Consider the following 22872-nt stretch of genomic DNA (forward strand, 5'->3'; position numbering starts at 1 on the left):
GTGGCTGGTCGCCCTGAGGATAAACCCAATGTTTGCCCACGCCTGGGGGTCAGGGAGTTCCCAGGGTAGTTGACCTTGGGTGTGGACATGAAAATAATTTGTTAAGCAGACAATAGCTCCTTGATGCATCCCGCGAAGCGCTGATTCTTAGGTCTGGACAGACCCCAGTGGTCCTGGGCTGAGGCTGCCGAGTGGTAGGATGGGGAGCAGAGCCGAGGCAGGGGAGGCAGGCGCGAAGGGTCACCTGACCTTTCTTCCATGTGCCTCACTCATACCACCCGGTCTCAAGAGGCCGGAGCTGCACCACATTCATGACAGTGAAAGTGTCATTCGCTCAGTTGTGTCCGCTCTTTGTGACTCTATGTACTGTAGCCTCTGTCCTTGGGATTCTCCAGGCAAGACTGCTGGAGTGGGTTGCCATGCCCTTCTCCAGGGGATCTTCCAGGGATTGAACCTGGGTCTCCTGCATTCAGGCACATTCTTTATCCACCAAGCATAGCAGGTGCTCAGGAAGCATTTGTAGACTGAATGAGTGATCTCTGGCCTTCCCGTCTCCCTGAGTGGCTCCTGTGGGGGAGGTGGAGCTCTGTCTCCAGGAGCCTCGGGAGGAGCCAGGTCACCAGCCCCGAGGAGCTCGGAGTCCAGCCTGGCTGACTTGCGTCCCGCGTCCTCTGCCCACAGAAGCTCCAGCGGGAGAAGCAGCCTAATAACCTGAACGACACCATCAGGGAGCTGTTCCAGGTGGTGCCCAGGGATGTGGACCCCCTGCTGGAGAAGGGCTCCGTGGGCTGCCGGCGCTGCGCCGTCGTGGGCAACTCGGGCAACCTGAGGGAGTCCTGGTACGGGCCTCAGATAGACAGTCACGACTTTGTGCTCAGGTGAGCGTGGCCCCTCACCCCCTGGCCCACCCCGCCGCCCCCACCTGGGCCCCTGGAGCTGCAGCAGGCGTCATGGCTCAGGGTCAGGAGGTCAGGACTCCAGTCGGGGAGTCCAGACTTCCCCAGGGCCTCAGTTTCCCCATGTGCATTGCAGGATGGGGATGAATCAGCAAGGCCTCTCTGAACCCAGAGAGAAGCACCCAGTGGGCAGGAACTCGGCCTGGAGCGGCCTGGCTGGAGGCCTAGACTAACGAGATTCTTGTTTCATCTTTGCAGTCCATCCCTGCTTGGCCATCCAGGCCGTAATGTAACCTATGCTTCTAATGCAAACATAGGTTTCCCTGTCTCCAAGTAAAATGAATGTTCCAGGAAGATGCCAACCTCTCTCCTGGGTTTCTCGTCACCCCAACACCAGGTGCCAGACCCGGGGCACCAGTGCCCAGCATGAGAAACTCAGGCAGCCATCCTCAGATCCCTTCTAGAACTGTGCCCCATGTCTGTGGACTCTGACTTTATGTCTTTAGACCACTCACCTGGCCTCGGGGAGCCTCAGTGTACTGGTGTCCAGTGGGAATGTCTATGGTGAGGGGGAGAGAGTCAGATTTAGGGTTGACAGGCCCTGAGTTCAAGGCCGCCACTGGGTAGCTCTTATGTTCTGGGATAAATTCTTTATGCTCAGATTAGTTTGGCCATAAAAGTAGGACCATAAAATACATATACCAGTTATCGTTAAAGGTCAATGAGGTACATCACTGCACCGGGACAGAGTCAGCTGTTGGTGGTGGGGATGGTTAGGCTCACCTGAGATCATCCATGAGAAAAAAGTAGCTAAAGCATCTGACCTATGCCCTCCCTGTGCCCATTCTACAGATGAGGAAGTTGAGACACAGCACAGCCTCTCTGAGCTAAAGCTGACCCTCTAAGTCACCTTTGATGGTGACATGATACCTGTCATCTCTCCCCCCTCCCCCCAGGATGAACAAGGCCCCCACTGCAGGGTTTGAGGCCGACGTCGGGAGGAAGACCACCCACCACCTCGTGTACCCGGAGAGCTTCAGGGAGCTGGCAGAGAACGTCAGCATGGTCCTGGTCCCCTTCAAGACTGTCGATCTGGAGTGGGTAATCAGTGCCACCACCACGGGCACCATCTCCCAGTAAGTCCCCTTGAGGCGTCTGCACGGCGGGGGGGGGTCACTGCTCCTCCTTGCTGAGTGAGGGCCTCTGAGCCCCCTGCCGTGGTGGGGGCTCCACCCGCTACAGCCACACTCGTGCTGTCCTGCTGGCGCACCTCGCCTCCCGAGACAGGCTCTCCTAGACAGCAGAGCCCCGCTCCCAGGCTGCCTCCCGCTCTTCCTGTACCCCTCCTCCCATCACCCCGATGCCCCGAGCTCTGGCCTTCCTCCTGCTCATGACTCCCCAGCCACAACACAATAGACCTCTCGGGTTTGCTTCCCCAAAGTGAAAAGTGAAAGTGTTAGTTGCTCAGTCGTGTCCTACTCTCGGCGACCCCGTGGTCTGTAACCCGCCAGGCTCCTCTGTCCAGGGGATTCTCCAGGCAAGAAGACTGGAGTGGGTTGCCCTTGCTTCCCCAATCGCCCTGTGAGTCCCCCAGGAGGTGGACCCTGCTGAGCTTTCTCATCTCTGTGCTGCTCCCCTATTATGACAGCACCCCCTCCCCCCGCCTCTCACACTGTCAAAGCGGCTGCTAGGCAGACTGGGTGAGGAGCATGTAGGCTCTGGTGTGAGTCACCGGTCCTGCCTGGACCATCGGCGAGTTAGTTCACATCTGATTTGTTCCGGCCGCTTGGCACGCGTCTCGCTGAGCTCACACTAGTCCTCATGACCTCTGTCCTCCAGGGAGACCTGGAGGCTTGGCCAGGCTCGCACTTGGTCCCATTCCTGCCTGAAAGAAAAGGGGCTTAGTGCCGAGATGGCTGAGAGCCTCCCTGTCTGAGGCCTGGTTAGGAAACCCGAGGGATTCGGGGTGCAGGGCAGTGAGGGAAGCTGGCTTGGCCAGAGGAGGGGCTGTATCAGCTAGGGCTCAGCTTGGCCTCCGCAGAAGCGTCTCAAGTTAGCCACGATCGCCCTCTGGTGTCCATAATGGGCTACTGCAGGAGGTGGAGCCCCTTGGTGGAAGAGTGCTTCTCCCCGTGGCCCCCCTGCCTCTCCCGGTGGCCCGCCCGCCCGCCTCTCCCCGTGGTCCGCCCGCCTCTCCCCGTGGTCCACCTGCATCTCCAGCCCTCTCCTCCCCAGCCGATGCCCAGGCAGCTGACCCTCTCCCCATGCTAACCACCTGCCTTTTCCTCCTGCAGTACCTACGTTCCTGTCCCCGCCAAGATCAAAGTGAAAAAGAATAAGGTGAGTCAAAGCACAGGTGCCTTGCCCTCTAGCTCAGCCTCGCTTTCAAGGCTCCGCCTGATGACAGAGAGAGCCATCTCCCCACTCTGCCCACATCTGGCTGCAGAGAGCCCCTGGGCCCCCAGGGTTGGCGGCAGTGGGTGGGCCCCCACTTAGAGAGCGGAGAGAGGAGCCCTGGAAAGTTTCCCTTAAACCTGGACCCTGGACCAGCCCTTGTCACCAGTGCAGATCCTTGGGCTGCCCCAGATCCGCTGAATCAGAAGCTCTGGGTTTTTACAAGCCCCCCAAGGATGCTGACGCTGTTTGAGAGCCACTGCCCCTATGGTGTGAGCATCTCAAAGCCAGTCCTCACCTCCTGTCTCTCTGTATCGCTGTGTTCCCCAGTAGGCCCTGGTGTGGGGTTGGGTAAGACGTGGGCAAAGGGCAGAGGGATGGTGGAAGTGAAGTGTTGTGTGGAGATGAAGAGATAGGTTCAGAGAGGCCAGGCAACTTGCCCAGAGACACACAGCTTGTTCACTGATGCTGTGTGCCGATGTCCTCCCGGGGGTGGCTGTGTGACGTTGAGCATGTTACTTAGTGTCTCTGAGCCTCGATTTCCCCACCTGTGACACAGGAGAGGGACAGCTGGCATGTGAGGTCATTCTAGGGGCTGAAGGTCATTCAGGCCCATGCCAGGCCAGACAGGTGGCTTGGTGTCTTCCTGCAGGGTGCCAGCAGTGTCCTTGTCCCCGGCCCATGCTGCTCCCTTGGAACCTTCTCCTGCAGCCTCATGTCCTGCTCCTGGCCTCCTTGACTGTTGTTCAGATGCCGCCTTCTCACCCATTCCTTCCTCACCTTTCTCTGCTTTCTTTCTCTCTGTGGTCTCATCCTCTATTCCAGCATCCTCTGTGCATCTGTGATTTAGGTTCAGTTCAGCTCAGTCACTCAGTCGTGTCTGACTCTGCGACCCCCATGGACTGTAGCACTCCAGGCTTCCCTGTCCATCACCAACTCCCCAAGCTTGCTCAAACTCATGTCTGTTGAGTTGGTGATGCCATCCAACCATCTCATCTTCCGTCATCCCCTTCTCCTCCTGCCTTCAGTCTTTCCCAGCATCAAGGTCTTTTCCAATGAGTCAGTGCTTTGCATCAGGTGGCCAAAGTATTAGAGCTTCAGCTTCAGTAGCATTCCTTCCAATGAATATTCAGGACTGATTTCCTCTAGGATGGACTGGTTTGATCTTTCTGCAGTCCAAGGGACTCTCAAGAGTCTTTTCCAACACAGTTCGAGTTCAAAAGCATCAATTCTTCGGTGCTTAGCTTTCTTTATGGTCCAACTCTTACATCCATACGTGACTAATGGAAAAAACATAGCTTTGACTATACGGACCTTTGTTGGCAAAGTAATGTCTCTGTTTTATAAAATGTGGTCTAGGTTTGTCATAGCTTTTATTCCAAGGAGCAAGTATCTTTTAATTTCATGCCTGCAGTCACCATCTACAGTGACTTTGGAACCCCTCAAAAATAAAGCCTGTAATTGTTTCCATTGTTTCCCTATCTTTTTGCCATGAAGTGATGGGACCGGATGCCGTGATCTTGGTTTTTTGAATGTTGAGTTTTAAGGCAGCTTTTTCACTCTCCTCTTTCACCTCCATCAAGAGGCTTTTTAGTTCTTCTTCACTTTCTACCATAAGGGTGGTGTCTTCTTCATATCTGAGGTTATTGATATTTTCCCCTGCAATCTTGATTCAGGCTTGTGCTTCCTCCAGCCCAGCCTTTCATGATTTAGGTTAGGGTCCATATTGTCCACTAGATCATACCCCTCCCAACCCCCCGTGTAGGGATATGAGCTCTGGGCACTGCTGTCCCCCGTGGACGCAGCAGCGTGCGCCACCTGACGCGTGCCTGGGGTCCTCCCCCAGCCCCTCACCCTGGGCCGCATCCTTCCCTCCGCAGATCCTGATTTACCACCCGGCCTTCATCAAGTACGTCTTCGACAGCTGGCTGCAGGGCCACGGGCGGTACCCGTCCACCGGCATCCTGTCGGTTATCTTCTCACTGCACGTCTGTGATGAGGTAGGACGCACCCCATCCCCCGCTGCCTCGTGTTCCCCAGGGGGCCGCGAGAGCGCCTGCGGTCAGGACCTCCATCCCCACCCCCAGGCCTTTTCTGGGTGCTCAGGTCCTGTCCCCATGGTGGGGCTTGCAGTCTCCTCCATAGGACCTTCCAGGAAGGAGCCATGTTCTCCTGGTGTGGGAGCTTCCCTGGGCAGGGCCAGGCCCATCAGGTAGCTCAGACCTGGGGGCCGAATAAGGCAGCAGATTGTAATGGGGGAGCTGTCTGGGGCTTCGGTTTCCATCTCGTTTGCTCATTAGAATCATCTGTGCAGCTAGATTCTAGCCCCCAGGCCACAGCCCACTTCCACTGGAACTGCTGGCTGGGGACCAGGGACCCAAGGGATCCCCCAGCACCCAGGAGTCCCTCTGCTCACCAAGATTGAGAACCAGTGATTCTGCCAAGTATGCCTTTCCCCATCCGGAGAAGGCAGTGGCACCCCACTCCAGTGTTCTTGCCTGGAGAATCCCAGGGACAGGGGAGACTGGTGGGCTGCCATCTATGGGGTCGCGCAGAGTCGGACACGACTGACGTGACTTAGCAGCAGCAGCAGCAGCAGCAGCAGCCTTTCCCCATCATGGACTCGCCTAGCTGTCTGCCAGGCTGTGCCCATGTTTCCATTGGCGATCTGGGGTGCTCACTGCCTGTGGGCAGTGAAACAGGAGGGGACCACAGTCCCCCCAACTTCCTCCCTGGCCCGGGTTTAGGCAGGCCCCCCAGTGTCCCTTCTTGTCACCTACGGTCCATCCTTGCCCCTGCATGGCTCAGAGCTGGAAATCGCAGGTAGGAGCTGTGCGCTGTCACCATCTCCCCCATCCTTCACAGAAACCTGGGGTCCCTGCCAGAAACCATATCTGCCTCTCGACTCCCCCTGCAGCCCCCACCTCCTGTCTGCTGGTCGCAGAGCACATGGGCTTCTGCCTCAGGAGTGCCCTTCCCTCCTGCCCTGGGGTGGCCAGGGCCGTGCTGGCATTTCCTGAAAAGTCTGCAGTCAGCACAGAGCTGTCTCCTGGTCTGGCGGGTCCCCACCCCTGGAATCTGTCTGCCACGCTGCATCCCACATGGCTATTCCTCCCCCTGAAAGCCTCTTCCCCAGTCCCTTGGGCTTCCCAGGTGATGCTAATGCTAAAGAACCCACCTGCCAGTGAAGGAGAGGTAAGAGACACGGGTTCGATCCCTGGGTTGGGACCCCTGGAGGAGGGCATGGCAACCCACTCCAGGATTCTTGCCTGGACAGTCCTATTGACAAAGAAGCCTGGTGGGCTAGGAGCCGTAGGATCAGAGTCGGACATGACTAAAGCGAATTAGCATGCCAGACCCTTCCTGGTCATCTTCTACTCATCTTCCAAGACCCAGTTAGAAGGTCACCTTGTCGGACAAGCTCTCTGCCTGCTCCAGTCGCCGCGCCCTCCTCGGTGCAGGGAGGCAGGGGAGGGGGCGGTGGGGAAGCCCTGGCGTCAGCCCCTCTTGAGGGCTCAGTTGGTGGCTGTCATAAGTTAGCAGCTCAAGGGGACTGTTACACCTTTTTGTCATCACCTCCTCTCGAATATGGGCAGGACTGTGATTTGTTTCTAAAAGATAGGGTATGAAAAAGTACTTAATATTTGACCCTTTACAGGATAAGTCTGCTGATTTTCGAACAGAACAAAAGCAAAAAAATAACCATTTATTAAACTTCCTACCTTATTTGATCATGAAATATATTATTTTGTGTTAACACTTGTTTCTCCAAGAAGCACATTAATTAAAAATACTTTTATGGAGAGTTTTGAGGGAAGAAAAGTTAGGATTTACATTGCATAATGTATAAGTAAAATTTTCTCATATATTTTGTCTTTTACCCTAGTTTAAATTTATTAAATGGTGATATGATCATAGAAGCTAGAGAAAGAGAAAACATCCTGGAATCATATAACCAAAAATACATATTTTTGTCTAAGTAGACAATTTTTTTTTCCTCTAAAACAGTACTCATCCTGGCAAGGGCATGTTGATAAAGATATGATTATATATTGATTAAAAAAAAGAAGCAGCAGCAGCTCCGAGGACTGAGACCTAACTCCCTCATCCCTAATTTCTCCAGCATCCCCCTGAACTCTGATGGGTTTAATGCACACTTGACAGAAAATAAAGGCTCAGTAAATGCTTGTCGCATGTAAGAAGCCTACCCCCTACCCACACACCAGACAGTGAGGACCTCTGGACCAGGTGAATATCAGCCCAGGGGAAGAAAAGGATAGGTACCTTTTCTTGGTGGATCATACCCACCTCTCCACGGTTGTCACTCTTGGCCCCGTTTCCCAGATGAGGAAAGTGAGGCTCAAAGAAGTGGTTTGGCATTCACAGGTTATACCAGCCGGAGGCAGAACTGGGGCCTGGGGCGGACTGCTGGACTTTGAAGTTCTGCTCTTCAGTCCTTGGAGAAGAGGTTGTACCTCCCTGGAGGTGGACCCAGCAGGCACAGACAAGCAATAGGCTTCCATTATTATGCCTTCTGGCCTTGGACTTGGCTTTGACTCAATTTGCCTTTGCTACCTCGAGCTCCCGGGAGTTCCCGGCTCCTGGAGGCTCCTGGAGGCTCCTGGAGGCTCCTGGAGGCTCCTGGAGGCTGTTTCCCCCATTGACCGGCTCTCGCCTTTGCTTTGCCTCCGGCAGGTGGACTTGTACGGCTTCGGGGCGGACAGCAAAGGGAACTGGCACCACTACTGGGAAAACAACCCGTCGGCGGGGGCTTTCCGGAAGACTGGGGTGCATGATGGGGACTTCGAGTCCAACGTGACGGCCACCTTGGCGTCCATCAACAAAATCCGGATCTTCAAGGGCAGATGACGCTGCGAAGGGCTGAGGACAGGCGTGCCACGTGCGACTTCACATCCGGCCCCAGCTTCTCACTGGCGCTGTTCTTCTCCAGGAACTTCGAGGGCCAGCCTCAGGGGTGTGCCCGGGTGCCCCTCACAGCCTCTTGCACCCCAACATTTGGCAGCATCTACTCAGCAAGGTCGCCGACCCCTGCCAGGGCTGCAGAGCAAGTCTCAGAACCAGTCTCGGGAGGGGAGAAACCGCTCCCCCCCGCCACCCCAGTGCTCTTCTGGGCTGGGGGAGGCGGGAAGACTCTGGAGAGGCCCCATCCAAGGAGTCCCATGTTCTAGAGGAGAGGATGGTCTCCCGGGGGGAAGCACAGAGACTACGCTGCCGAGGGGTCCGGGGCCAACACTCTGATTCTTGCTGGGAGGTTTCTGGGTGAAGATGACCTCCAGGAGAGCCACCCCACCTCCCTTTTCTGCCCAAAGATCATTGAACCGTGGCCAGGAGGGGTCCCTGCCCTGAAGGTCTTCAGAGACTCTAAATGCCCAGGAGATGTCTTTTTCCCAAGCTGACGTTTCCTTGAGTAACTGATCTCTGTGGTTATCATGACGGCTGAGCACGGGTCTGCGTGCTTCCATGTGCCTTGGTACTGGGGGGAGAAACGCATGCATTGACTGAAATGTGGCAAAAGCCCCAACTTGGGGAAGGAGAGACCCCAGCAGCGCACTCCCCTTGGTCTGTAGCTGGGGAGAGCGTTCTAGTTTCCGGAGCCAGTGTCTGAGCTGCAAGAATGCTCAGTTGGAGCTAGGCTCCATCCAGAGGCCCGTCAGCCATGGATCATACATTCTTGTTTTCATAGACTATTGGATTTGGTGCCCATAACCTTCCAGAGCTTTGTGGCGGAGAGGGGGCATCAGCCAGCAGTTGCCCCCTGGGTCAGATCCCCCCTGGCCACCTGTGTGAGGACATCCTAGAAACGTGACCGTCAGAGGCGAGAAGTCATACCTCATCCTTCATGTCCCAGCTGCTCTTTCTTCCTCGTCAGCCTTTCTAATTATTTATTGTTTTGTCTTTTAAATTCAACTGACATCGTCTGCACTTTGTAACTCGGTTATGCTCGCTTCGGCAGGCAACTGAGGTGTGGGCGCTCAGAGCCAGTTTTGTAGAAATCTTCAGACGTGGGGTACTGGGGTGTTTAGGGCTTGAGGGCTTGCTGGTGGGCAGACCCTGGGGTGTCGGGTTGGTAGGTTTGCCGGATGCTATGTATCTCCTTCTCTTCCAGCCCCACTTTCGTCTTCCTCACTGTGGGCTTAGATTCAGTCTCAGGCTAAGAATCTCCTTGGGGCTAGGTAGGAATAGACTCAGACCCAGGTGGCGCTTGTGGTAAAGAACCCGCCTGCAAATGAAGGAGACGTAAGAGATGTGGGTTTGATCCCTGGGTTGGGAAGGTTCCCCTGGAGGAGGAAATGGCAACCCACTCCAGTCTTCTTGCCTAGAGAATCCCCATGGACAGAGAGGCCTGGCAGGCTACAGTCCATAGGGTTGCAAAGAGTCGGACGTGACTGAAGCGACTTAGCATGCACGCACTGACATTTGATCAAAAAAAGAGAAATTTCTTGCTGTCGAGGGCATTCCCTGAAGGGCCATGGGTGCCTTGAGAAGGTGTGACCGTGGGCTGGAGGAGGATGAAGGATGCCACTCTCAGAGGCCAGGGGTCCCGCCCCACCACGCCACGCAGCCCTCTGCAAGCCCTGCTCTCCGCCTCCTCGTCTCCCTCTGCCAACAGGGAGGGTCCACAGCGGATATCGGTCATTTACAAGTGTCCCTAGAAGTCACACACCCTGCTGGTTCTTCCCCTAAAGGTTTGCCTGGGGACAGGGTCCAGTTTTTCTTTGATTCTCAAAGATTCAGAATCCAGAAAGTCTTTTTTCAAAAAAAAGAAAAAAAAAAGCAAGCAAGCAAACAAACAAAAATGTTCCAGCGTTAAAATCCTCCAAAACCGAAGATCCTTTTGACTGACAAATGCTTGTCAATTGCTGTGAGGTCACGATTCCCAGCATAAATCCTGAGGCTAGAGGTCATGGCAGTCCTTGACGTGAGGAACTCTGCTGGGTGTGTGGGTTGGCTGAATCGCTGCCGCCTGGCCTCCACCCCGTCTCTCCCCACCACCAGGCTGTTCATTGTGACATGCCTTTCAGTCCTCGGGTCCCCTTTTGCAGATGAGCAAAGCAAGGCCAGAGAAGGGAAGGGACTGCACAAGTGAACCAACTGTGAAATAGATCTCGAGCTAAAAGAGGCTGTTATTGGGTCCCTATTAGGCCACCTAGAGGTGGGCTTCCCCAGCCCCTCTGAGAACCGTAGTCAGTGTAAGCTTCTGACTACAAGCCTCTCACCACCCGGCTTCGTTCTCAGGCCGCCACGGGGGCCTGAGGCAAGCTGTGACCTCTGCCTTCTCACTCCCTTCTTCCAGTGGAGGAGATAGCTTCGCGTTTTTCCCACAGCTGGGGCAGACACGGCTTTGTGTCTGTCTCCTGGGCTTACCAACGGCCACCTAAGTGAATCCAGCCAGCCACTGTGGCCAGGATTAACACACCATTGCCTTAAACCAGCGGGGCCCATACCTGGGGTAAGAGTGGCTGAGACCTGGACAAGAATGTTTCCACGGGGGGTTGGCCCCCAGCCAGAGAGTGAGAAGCACCCACAAAGGGAGGCTCTCCTTGGGGCCCAGCATACCAGCCCAGGGCTCTGCCCATTCCGCAGACAGAGCTCCTTGGAGACTAGCCCCGGGCAAGCATTAGAGGCATTCCTGCTGCAGCAATCAGTGCTGAGCCTGAAGCTAAAGAAGCCAGGCTAATGAGAGAGAAAGATGTCAACAAACACCCTAGCCTTCTAGCTCCCCCAGGGAACCAGGAAGCTGCTCTCTGGTGCTGGAGCAAAATCTACGCCTGTAGCCACATCTCCTGGAGCCCCCGGCCTCACCCACGGGAAGGAGAAGAAAGGAGGCCGAGAGGGTAGTGATCTGGGGCAGAGACGAAAGTTCTTGAATGGATGCATTTGGAAACCCCAGCTTCATCAGGTATTGTCCAGAAAATCACCTAAGCTGGGATTAGTGGGAAAAGCCAGATCTAAGGAAATAGGACATAAAAGGGAGAAGCCAGGCAACGAGGGGTGGGCAGGTGATTGCTATGGTGGGTGGCAGTTGGGGGCAGGTTCACAGGAGACCGCCCCCCCAAGGCTCGGCTGTGGCCAGAAGGGCCAGGGAGAGGGCAAACCTACCTCGATGCAAACTGGGCCTCTGGGTCCAGGGTGGAATGGAGTCACAGAACGCTGAGCACTGTGATGTTTGCTTCAGCTGTTGCCTTCAAGGCAGCCTGAACCCAGAGAAAAAGTGGAAGACTGAGAACAGCTCGCCCTCCCTCACATGGTTGTGGTCGGAAGTGCTTTCTCCAGGGAAGCCAGAGATGGCTGGGGCTCCGGCCACACGCCATTAGGACCTGCAACTGTTCTCACCCCTCCAAAAAGCTGGGGGCTGTCACCGCATCCATCAGGGACATCTGGTTTGTGGCAGGGTTGGCCACAGGCCATCGGCTGGTCATCCTCTTGTGGGGTCTGGGCTACTGTGTTTTGAGCCCCCCTGGGGGGCCGTGGGTGGGTACATGACACCTGTGCACAGAAGAGGGTGACGGACAGCTACCAGGCAAGGTGGAATCACACAGTCTGTCCTTACCCAAAGCAACGCGTTTCCTCCAAGCCTGCCTCCAGCCTCCTGTTTCCCTCCCAGCCCATCAGAGATCTGTACTTATGTTGAACTTGACCCTGTTGCTCAGCTTCTGATCTGCCGTCGTTGCCCACCCGCCCAATATCCTGGTCCAGACACTAGCTTTAACCCGGGTCTGTGTCAGGAGCCCCCACTGGGCCCCGGTAGCATGGACGTGGTGCACCGTCGCGCTAGCACTTAACCCAGTTCGTGTCAAAGCCAAAGTTCCCCGAGCACTTTTCCCCTCTTTGCAGTCCTGTTGGTGGGTTGGTTGGTGGTGTTTTAAAGTCTGCTTTCTTCGTCCGCCCCTCCTTGCCTGGCTCCCGTGCTTTGCAGCTGAGTGTTCATCTGGATGCTTTTTTGAATGAAGTTGGCAAGAGTCTGCTTTCCACAGCCTCTGCTCTATTTTTTATTTTTAATTTATTGTTGAATATTTCCAATGATCCAAATCAAAATGAATAAAAGAGAGCTATTTTATCGTTCAGGTGTGTCCGTCGTTTTTCTGTAAGGGCCGTGTCTTGCTGCGGCCTCTCAACGTCTCCATGCAAGAGATGCTTTGAGTCTTAAAAGACACCTCCGGGGTTAGTGTTCATCCTGACCAGGTACCCAGAGGCTCAGGACATGAAGAGCTAGCCTCTGCTCAGATGCAACTGTGCCTTCTCCCTGCTGTGTGACTAATGCCAGTCACCCAAGCCCTCTGAACCTCAGCTGTCTCATCTATCCAATGCGCACCACCGCAGGAGCTGTCAGACGGGGTGTGAGGTCTAGAATAAACGCATCCTAGGAGGCTGGAGGAGATACATGCCCGCTCAGTGCACTGAGCATTTGCTGAATGAAGTAGCCTGATGTGGGCAGAGTTCGTGTCCCTCCTTCCCGAAGAGATGGGCACATCCATGTATGAGTACAAGTGCGATCCAGAGTCGGCACAAATCTCCCAGGTTTTAGAATAATTCCAGCAATCCAATCACGGGACTACAGAATGGAAAGTAGGTGTCAATAATACTACCTCCCAGTTGGTACAGCACTTTGCACACTCCCTCCCTAGGGGCGATCTTGAACTTTCTCAACAACCCTGCAGGGCTGGCGAATGGCAGCAGGCAGTCGCGGGCAGAGGTGATGTTTAAGCCAAGACTTCCTTCCCTCTCCAGATCTGGGGCTCCCTGTTCTCTTCAGTGACACCTCCCCAGTCTCTTGACAAGTTTGTGGTGACCTGAAGGCAGCTCAGGAGGCGGGACGGTGCAGAGATTAGCACAGGCGCTCCGGAGTCAGGCTGCTCAGGGTACTGCGTATCAGCTATGTGAACTTGAGCACGTCGCTTAACCTCTCTGTGTGTATTTCCTTATGAATAAAGTTGGGACAGGGCTTCCCAGGTGGTGCTACTTGTAAAGAATCTGCCAGTTCCAGAGATGCAGGAAACTCGGGTTTGATCCCTAGATTGGGAGGATCCCCCAGTGGAGGAAATGGTCACCCACTCCAGTATTCTTGCCTGGGAAATTCCATGGACAGAGGAACCTGGCGGGCTTCAGGCTCCATGTGACCAGGGGGTCACCAAAGGGTCGGACAAGACTTAGAGACCAAACAAAGTGGGAGTGTTGAAGTACCATCCATGTAAACATGTGAGTGAAAGTGATAGTCACTCAGGCGTGTCCGACTGTTTACAACCCTACAGACTGTGGCCCACCAGGGTCCTCTGTCCATGGGATTCTCCAGGCAAGAATACTGGAGTGGGTTGCCATGCCCTTCTTCAAGGGATCTTCCAGACCCAGGGATGGAACCCAGGTCTCCCGCATGGCAGACAGATTCTTTACCATCTGAGCCACCCAGGAAGCTGTAAACATGCATTGAGAGTTAAATGAATTAAATCATATCTGGGCCCTGATCTTATCATTTGTTGACTGAAAAAATTACTGACCTTCCATCAGAGACCTATGTTCCCCTAGGTTTGTTCCTGGTTGGTGTCACATTAGAGCTCTGCAGAGGGAATGCCTACCCACTCCCGTATTCTTGCCTGGAGAATTGCAAGGACAGAGGACCCTGGTGGGGTTCATGGGGTTGCAAAGAGGCGGACAAGACTGAGCTACTAACACGCCCACAACCATTCTATCACAATAGAGCTGTAATGTGGGCACGCGGCCACAAGGTGGCGACACACGAAGTCAGGCCCCACCGGATGAGCTCAGCCAGGTGGGAACTCACCTTCCCTTGTCCTAGGCGGGAGCTGCCAGCAGGGGACAGAATCAGCCAGGATCCTCCATAGGTGGTCCCGAGGATGCAAAGGCATTTCTTTGGGACCCTTCAGGCACCCGCTGGGTACAAGCCAAAGCCAGCTTGCTCTGCACCACTGACCCTTCCCACAGAAGCCGGTCCCCCAGGATTTGGCTGTGGGCCCACTGACGAAATACACCCAGCAGCATCCCGCAGGCTGCTCCAAGCACATGCTTGACTGTTTCACAAAGGGTTAACGGAATAAGAAAAGAAGACAAAAATTTCTCATTTTCAGCAACATGGATGGACTTGGAAGGCATGATGCTATGCAAAATAAGTCAGACAGAAAAAGACAAATACTGTATGGCCTCACAGTGGAGCCTAAAAAATACAGTCAGCGAGGGAATATAACAAAAAAGAAACCAGTGGCTACGTGCAGGGGAGTCAGGTGGGGGGGGGGGTGCAATATAGAAGTGGAAAAATGGGAGGTGCAAATGCGGGGTGAAGAAGACAGGCTCAGGGATGTATTGCTCACCATGAGGAATATAGATGCTGCTGCTGCTGCTAAGTCACTTCAGCCGTGTCCAACTCTGTGCGACATCATAGACAGCAGCCCACCAGGCTCCCCCATCCCTGGGATTCTCCAGGAAAGAACGCTGGAGTGGGTTGCCATTTCCTTCTCCAATGAATAAAAGTGAAAAATGAAAGTGAAGTCGCTCAGTCATGTCCGACTCTTCATGACCCCATGGACTGCAGTCCACCAGGCTCCTCCATCCATGGGATTTTCCAGGCAAGAGTACTGGAGTGATACTATCTTGTAATAACTGTAAATGGAAAGTACCTCTAAAAATTGCATAAAAGTTATCTTAACATTTAAAAAACAGTGAAAAATTTTGAAAGTAGGAAAAAAACAAGCCAACCAAAAAAGAAGGTGGGCTTCTAATTTCTTTTTACTTTATATCGTAAGGATCTGCCCATATACACAAGGATTAACAGCAGAGAGTGTATGAGCATCAGTGCTTCCTACATACCGCCCCCCCTCGTTGTTTCTTTCTCTTCCTTATTCATTGTCACTGTTCATGGCCCCCCGTGATTAGGAATTCGCCTCAGGCGTTGCTCTGGCCTTGTGCATGAGCGAGTGGGTTTCTTGGAACGTGCCTGTCACATCTGTCTGCCGTGTCACTCACCAAGCGGAGGTGTCCCTGGCCCTCTGGTGCCCCATCCTCCAATTGCCTTTGGAAGATGTTTTGTTCACACCAGCACTCACTAAAGTCAAGTCCCCAAAGTCTGTCCCTTCCTAAGTCAGGACATTGTGTGAGGTACAGGAAGCTGTGCTCTAGGGGCTTGAGAAGAAAGCCGAGCACTGGTCCGTGGGTCCTTCTGAGTCCACTGGGGAAGGGCTGGCCTCTCCTTCTGCTTTGTTCTGACTCAGCACCCACCAAACACGGCTGGAGCTCAGGCACTGGCAGCCCTCCCTCAACAGCATCCGTCCATGGGACAAGGATGATGGTGCGTTTTCCCCTCTCACCCTCTCCCTTTAACACGCACCACTGGGCCTCTCCAAACTCTGGAGCCCCGGAGGACACAATGATGTTCCTTCCGCGTGTCAGAGTCACGGCCCTTTGGTCATCTTCAACTGAAACACCAGGTCCTCGTTGGAATTGGCAAATTCCAGGTAACCTGTTTCTCGGAGACTCTGGGCACCTTGCCACACTTTTATTTGTGGGCACAGGGGAGAATTCAGAGATTGGCTATGCTCAATTCCAGTCCCCCTGGTATGACCTGAATTGTCTTTGCCCCAAATCCACATGTTGAAGCCTTCACCCCAATGTGATGGTATTCAGAAACAAAGCCTCTGGGAGATGATTTGGTTCATATGAGGTCATGAGGGTGGGGCCACATAGTGGGGTTAGTGCCTTTATAAGAAGAAACATGCCTTCAAAGGTGTCTCAGTGGTAAAGAATCTGCCTGCCAATGCAGGACATGTGGGTTCGATCCATGGATCTGGAAGATACTCTGGATAAAGAAATGGCAACCCACTCCAGTACTCTTGCCTGGAAAATTTCATGAACAGAAAAGCCTGGCAGGCTATAGTCCATGGGGTTGCAGAGTCGAACATGACTTAGCGACTGAATAACAGCAACAACAACAAAGAAGAGACAGAGGGAGAAGGCAGCCCAGCAAAACCACATCCGCGCTGCATCCGGGGGAAGCTTGTCCCTCCCTCAGTCCTGCCCCCATCTCCAGACCTCCGCAGGGCTCACCTCACCGGCTCTCACGGCTGCTGCAGGCGGGATGCTGCAGTCAGGGGTGGAAAAGTCAGTTCGACTGGATGAAACAAATAAGGGAATTGCATGTTTTGCTCCAACTCAAAGCCACACGCTCCAGTTCAGCTTGACTCATAGTACAGTGAGCAAAGGATTGTTACTGGCTCCTTAAGCAATCTCTCCATGAACACAGAGGCCAGGACTGAAAGGTGGGCCTGAAGCACTAAGATCTCAGCCACTTGGAATCAGAGACCTGGGCCTTGTCAGGCTCTGGACCGTGGAGGGCAGAAGCCTGCAAGCCAAGGGAGCAGGTTGCTAAGAGACACACATCATCGATTTGCTGTCTGCCGTGAATGGGGGAGCATCCGCAGCAGGACGGTGGGTACCAGTGACAGGAAAAGGGGAAGGCGCCATCTGGCACCCACGGCCCAGGTGGCACCCGCAGCAAAGGAGAGTTGGGGGAGCGGGGGTGCGTGAAGTCCAGAACCATCTACGAAGCCAACAGAGACGTTGCCCTCACCCTGGAAGCTGCTGCTGGGAGCTGGGCGGGAGCGGCCACAGGCTGGGGGGATGGCGGGGTCCTCAGGAGCCCCCAGGCACTTCCCGCAAGTCAGGGAACAAGCCAGCTTCTTTGCAGGGCTGGCGGTCCACCTGGGTGCCACACACCTAGCAAGTGGAAGACCACAGCAGGGGGTCCTGATAACCATCAATTCAGAGCATCCTTTCTCCAGTCCTGGAGAAGCGGTGCTTCAGTTCAGTTCAGTCGCTCAGTCATGTCCAACTCTTTGCGACCCCATGAATTGCAGCACACCAGGCCTCCCTGTCCATCACCAACTCCCGGAGTTCACTCAGACTCACATCCATTGAGTCAGTGATGTCATCCAGCTATCTCATCCTCTGTCGTCCCCTTCTCCTCCTGCCCTCAACCCCTCCCAGCATCACAGTCTTTTCCAATGAGTCAACTCTTCGCATGAGGTGGCCAAAGTACTGGAGTTTCAGCTTTAGCATCATTCCTTCCAAAGAAATCCCAGGGCTGATCTCCTTCAGAATGGACTGGTTGGATCTCCTTGCAGTCCAAGGGACTCTCAAGAGTCTTCTCCAACACCACAGTTCAAAAGCATCAATTTTTAGGCTCTCAGCCTTCTTCACAGTCCAACTCTCACATCCATACGTGACCACAGGAAAAACCATAGCCTTGACTAGATGGACCTTAGTCGGCAAAGTAATGTCTCTGCTTTTGAATATACTATCTAGGTTGGTCATAACTTTTCTTCCAAGGAGTAAGCGTCTTTTAATTTCATGGCTGCAATCACCATCTGCAGTGATTTTGGAGCCCAAAAAAATAAAGTCTGACACTGTTTCCACTGTTTCCCCATCTATTTCCCATGGAGTGATGGGACCGGATGCCATGATCTTAGTTTTCTGAATGTTGAGCTTTAAGCCAACTTTTTCACTCTCCTCTTTCACATTCATCAAGAGGCTTTTTAGTTCCTCTTCACTTTGTGCCATAAGGGTGGTATCATCTACATATCTGAGGTTATTGATATTTCTCCCGGCAATCTTGATTCCAGCTTGTGTTTCTTCCAGTCCAGCATTTCTCATGATGTACTGGTGCCTACGTATAACCTGTTACTGCAGAAACTTGAGAGCCCTGAGGGTGCCTTCCGCCCCACCATGATGTCCACAGGTCCTTGCTGTCAAAGACCTGGATTCAGACAGGGACTTTTCTGCAAAGTGGGAACCGTGATTCCTGATGTTAGGTATGTGTGTGTTAGTCACGCAGTTGTGGAGGACTCTGCAGCCATATGGACCATAGCCCTCTAGGTTCCTCTGTCCATGGGATTCTCCAGGCAAGAATACTGGAGTGGGTTGCCATGCTCTCCTCCAGGGGCTCTTCCCGACTCAGGAATCAGACCCACATCTGATGTCTCCTGCATTGGTGGGCAGATTCTTTATCAACAGCATCACCTGGGAAGCCCAATATTATATATATATATATATATCTATATATACATGTCATTTGATAAATATGTACCAAGAGCCACTGGGGGCTGGGGATGGGCAAGACAGTTTCCCTGACATCGGAAGGTCACAGTCTTATGCCAGGGAGACAGCAACGCCAGAAAACATGGGAGCTTCTTAATGATGATTATAACTCCCTTTCACATGCTGTCAACGTGGGTTAAGGGCTTTGCCTACGTTAGTCTCATTTAATCCGCCAGCAATCCTGCCAAGAGGCACTGTTTCTGGAAGAAGAGAATTTAACAAGGAAACAGATTCCAGGAGATGAAGTCGCCTGCCAGTGAAGGAGCGGGGAGAGCCACGACTCCAAAAGCAAGGTGCTGAGATCCCCACCAGAGTGTGTGGACAGGGAACTGTCTGCTCTGCTTCAAAATGAAGTAATTTGGAGATGGACCCCCCAACAGCCTGGTTTGCCCTGACCTGGGAGCTGCCCACATTCCACGGTGACCTTGGTCAAGAGCTGGACCCGAACACTGAGAGACACTGGCCACCAGAGGGCGCAGTGGAATCGCCTTCGGCCAGATCGTCAACACAGAGTGTCTGAAAATGGTATGAGAAAACACACACCCAGGTCAGGATTTAAAATGACTTGGCATTGATTAGTTGGGACAAATTCTGGACAAAAGATACAAAGACACTAAAAAAAAAAAAAAAAACAATTACCACTTTTGAAGAGACAGAAGCAAAAGCAAGTGGCTATGCATGCCACCACCCCACTCCCCGCCACCCACCTCTCGCCGCCCCCTGCCACCACATACACACCACCTCCTAAGGGGTGGGCAAACCACCTCTCCAGCCTGACCCCAGGACACACCCCTACCCTCACCCCATCTTAGGAACCAGCTCAACCCTCCTCAGGGAGTGAGCCAGCAAGCAAGGGAAACTGTTGATTGTTCTTGCTTCCCTCCCTGCTTCGGTAGTGGCCCCAATATAGCTTTGCCTGGAAAAAAAAGACTTGGCATTGAGAATTATCAAGTCCACACCCTCCAGATAAGGACATTGAGATCTCTGTCACTTGGCCAAGAGAATTGGGTCAAGAGGAAAAGGCTGGACGCAGTCGGAAAAGGTCAAAACCCCAGCAAGTGTGGACTGGCTAAAAAGCTTTAAATGATATCACATTGTCACACAGCTTAGCTCTCCCCATGGCCTGCTGGACCTCTGGACCTCAGATTTTGCTAGCTTAAGACTCCCACCCTTTCTGTGACTCATTAGCCTTGTAACTTATAGGATAAACCTGATTTCTTAGAACCTCAGCTTCTCAATCTGTAGAATGGGTACCAAAAGACAAAGTCTACAGAAAGGCAAGAGGGCAGCCCCACATTTTCTGAGTCCTGTCTCTGCTCCAGGCGTTCATTATGCTTTTTCTCATTCAGTTCTCACAAGAGCCCCCACGGATGAGATAGTGCTACCACTTCCAGGGAAGACTTGAGGCTCAGAGCCTGTTAGTTACTTGCCTGTGGTCACAAACTCCATGAGGGGTTAGACGGTTCAAGATCAGACGTGACTGCATCAGTCAGCATGCGACAGGCTGGTGCTACAGTAACAAATAAGCCCACAGACCCCAGTGACTTAGGGCAAAGCGGCAGAGGCTTATTTCTTGCTGCGCCAGAGGCTGGTGGGTTTGGCCATCCATTCAGGCTCCCCCACTGTCTTCGTCTTGTGACTGTGCCAACCTCAACTTCAGTCCACAGTCTTCAAGGTCACTGGCAAAGGGACGAGGGGGTGGAGATGACTCACTAGTTCTTAACTTGGAGTCCACACCCATCACTTCCACTCACAGGCTACTGGCCAACGTGATCTACCCATGTGAACTGCCGGGGAGGCTGGGAATGTGGGGGACCATCTGGGATAGCAGAGGAGCAGTATGTTCACCCATGTCTTCCTCGACGTCATGGACATCGGGGAGCTGACTGGTGAGAGGGCCCCAGAGTCCTGAGGGTGCCTGGGTGGAGCACTCCCTTCTGCAGGCTCAGCAAAATGCAGACAGGTCAGCCCAGAGCCTAGGGAGGGGCCCCAGAGACAGGGGGTAGTGGAATCAAGGCTGTTCAGCCCAGTCTTCATCCATGCCTTCTGTTATCACAAGGGCTGGTGTGCAGACTAGGAGCTTGGTGTATCTGGGTGGCTGCTTCTGTCACCTTTGTGTGGCTCCTACTGTGCAAGATGGCCCGTCCCAGTGTAGACACCCCAGCGATGGCATGAGCAGCTGTCTCCTGGGGGAAGGGAGCTTTTCCTGGCAGCTGCCTCAGCAAGTCCACAGAACTACTCAGGGAGATGCTAAGAGTAATTTGGGCATCAGGGAAAGCACACTGGGAAGAGAGGGTGGGTTTTGCCAGTGAAGCCAGGCCACTCCCATTCTTGCAGGCAACATGGCAGTAGTGGCTACACACGGGGTCCCGCATCCCTGTTATCAGGTCTGTACACTGGGGGACCTGGGCAAAATCGATGTGTCTCAAGCTTCGACACCGAAGGATGCCACTCGCCCAAAGTCACAAAAAGTTCCCTAAGCCCAGGAACGCAGTCTGTTTCTTCTCTTTGGAATTCCAAACTACAAGCACAGTACCAGGTACAGAGAAGACTCTTAAAACTTGTGTTGGTTGACCATGTGGGCCTTTGGGAATTCATTCTATTTATACAGAATGAAAGGGGCTTCCCTGGTGGTCCAGTGGTTGAGACTCCACCTGTGAATGCGGGGGACACAGGTTCGACCCCTGGTCCGGGAAGAGCCCAAGGGCTGCAACCACTGCCCCATGCTCCCTACAGCTCATGCTTTGCAACAAGAGAAGCCACTGTGGTCGCGAATCGGCGCCCCACAGAGAAGATCGCCCCCGCTTGCCGCAGCTAGACAAAGCCCACGAGCAGCAACGAAGACCCCGTTCCACCAAAAATAAATATTACTTACTTAGTTAAAAGAATAGAAGGAAAGTTAATATGCATTAGGTACTTCCCGGGGTGGCTCAGATGCTAAAGAGTCTGCCTGCAATGCAGGAGACCTGGGTTCAATCCCTGGGCTGGGAAGATCCACTGGAAAAGGAAATGGCAACCCACTGCAGTACTCTTGCCTGGAAAACCCCATGGACGGAGGAGCCGTAGCACGCCAGGCTTCTCCGTCCATGGGGTTGCAAAGGGTCAGACACAACTGAGCGACTTCACTTTAACAGATAGTAAGTGCCTCTCAAACTCCAGTCTGTTTGCAGTTTGCAAGATGAAACTTACCTGCTATGCAGTTCTGGGAGATAGGTACCCTTCCTGGCATGTACGTTTTAAAGATAAACAACTCTGAGATGTAAACCAGCTTGCCCAGGTACACGCAGCTCCTCAGCAGTGGAGCCTGAATGTAAAGCAGGTGGTCAGGCTCTGAGCCTGTACTTGGAACCCCTAAGCTCCTCGCAGTGTCTCCCGAAATAGCTGTCCAACACCCTCGAGACCCTCTATACCGTGGGGGTATAGAGAGGACAAACTCGTGGAGATGATTTATACTGGGAATGAAATGAGTCATTGCTGAGACTTATTTGTGCTCCATCTCCCACCAAAGCTGTGGGGACAAGGGATTCACAGTTTTGTTCTAAAGCAGGCATGTTAAGCTTCCCTGGTGATTCAGATGGTAAAGCGTCTGGCTGCAATGCGGGAGACCCAGGTTTGATCCCTGGGTCGGGACGATCCCTTGGAGAAGGAAATGGCAACCCACTCCAGTACTCTTGCCTGGAAAATTTCATGGACGGAGGAGCCTGCTGGGTTACAGTCCACGGGGTCGCAAAGAGTCGGACACAACTGAGCGACTTCACTCACTCACTCACTCAAGCGTGTTAGAGGTGAACCTGGTGGGCTGATTCATCCCAGAAGAGCCAGCCCTGTTCAGGGAATGGCTGGGGCTGCCAGAAGGTTAATTTTCACCTTGGGCCAGATTGCTGACCAGACTGAGCTGGAGGGGTGCAGCAGGACTGGGGCAGCTCCAAAAAGAGAAGATGGTCACACCAGCTGGGTCCTGAGGGCATAATAGAAGCCTTCCAGAAAGAGAGAGCAGGGGGAGACCCGACGCCCTTCGCGCGGCGGCTGTGGCCCACCCCATTCCTCTCTGATTCCGTCTCGGCCCTTTGCAGGGTCCACATCCCCCACTTCGCCTTCAAATACCTGGGCTTTTTGAGAAGACTTCTTTGGTCTTCTTCCTACAAATCACAGGCATGCCGCTCCTCGCTGATGCGAGCCACCGCTCTCTTTTCTTTCTCCTCCCCCAGACCCACATAGCCACCTGTCTTCTGCATATTTTCTCTGCTATGGCCCTTCAACTTCCACAGACCCAAACCAAATCCTTCATTTTCCTTCCTTGCTTCTGCTCTTAGGGACTCCGTTGGCCTCTCTTGTCTGCAAAACAGACGTGCAAGGCAGCTTCCCTGGGGTTCCCCGTCTCTCACCCACCACAGCCACCCTGATGTCCCCACACCCTGTCCATTCTGCCTCTGTAACATGGGTACTTCAATTACAAAGAGAA

The 22872-nt window shown here is 53.6% G+C and overlaps 1 protein-coding gene across 6 annotated transcripts in view; it reads left to right on the forward strand.

Moving 5' to 3' along the window:
* Positions 1–12374, forward strand: part of ST3GAL1 (ST3 beta-galactoside alpha-2,3-sialyltransferase 1) — a 92709-nt gene extending 80335 nt beyond the window's left edge. For all 6 annotated transcript variants that reach the window (XM_069599820.1, XM_069599823.1, XM_069599825.1 and 3 more), the window contains 5 exons: positions 682–878; positions 1853–2032; positions 3191–3236; positions 5171–5290; positions 7986–12374. In XM_069599820.1, coding sequence (XP_069455921.1) covers positions 682–878; positions 1853–2032; positions 3191–3236; positions 5171–5290; positions 7986–8159 — 717 coding nt within the window. In that variant the 3' untranslated portion in view covers positions 8160–12374. The remainder of the gene's footprint in view (positions 1–681; positions 879–1852; positions 2033–3190; positions 3237–5170; positions 5291–7985) is intronic.
* The last annotated feature ends 10498 nt before the right edge of the window (positions 12375–22872 follow it).

This window comes from Ovis canadensis, chromosome 9 (genome assembly GCF_042477335.2).
Source record: "Ovis canadensis isolate MfBH-ARS-UI-01 breed Bighorn chromosome 9, ARS-UI_OviCan_v2, whole genome shotgun sequence".
Lineage (NCBI taxonomy): Eukaryota > Metazoa > Chordata > Mammalia > Artiodactyla > Bovidae > Ovis > Ovis canadensis.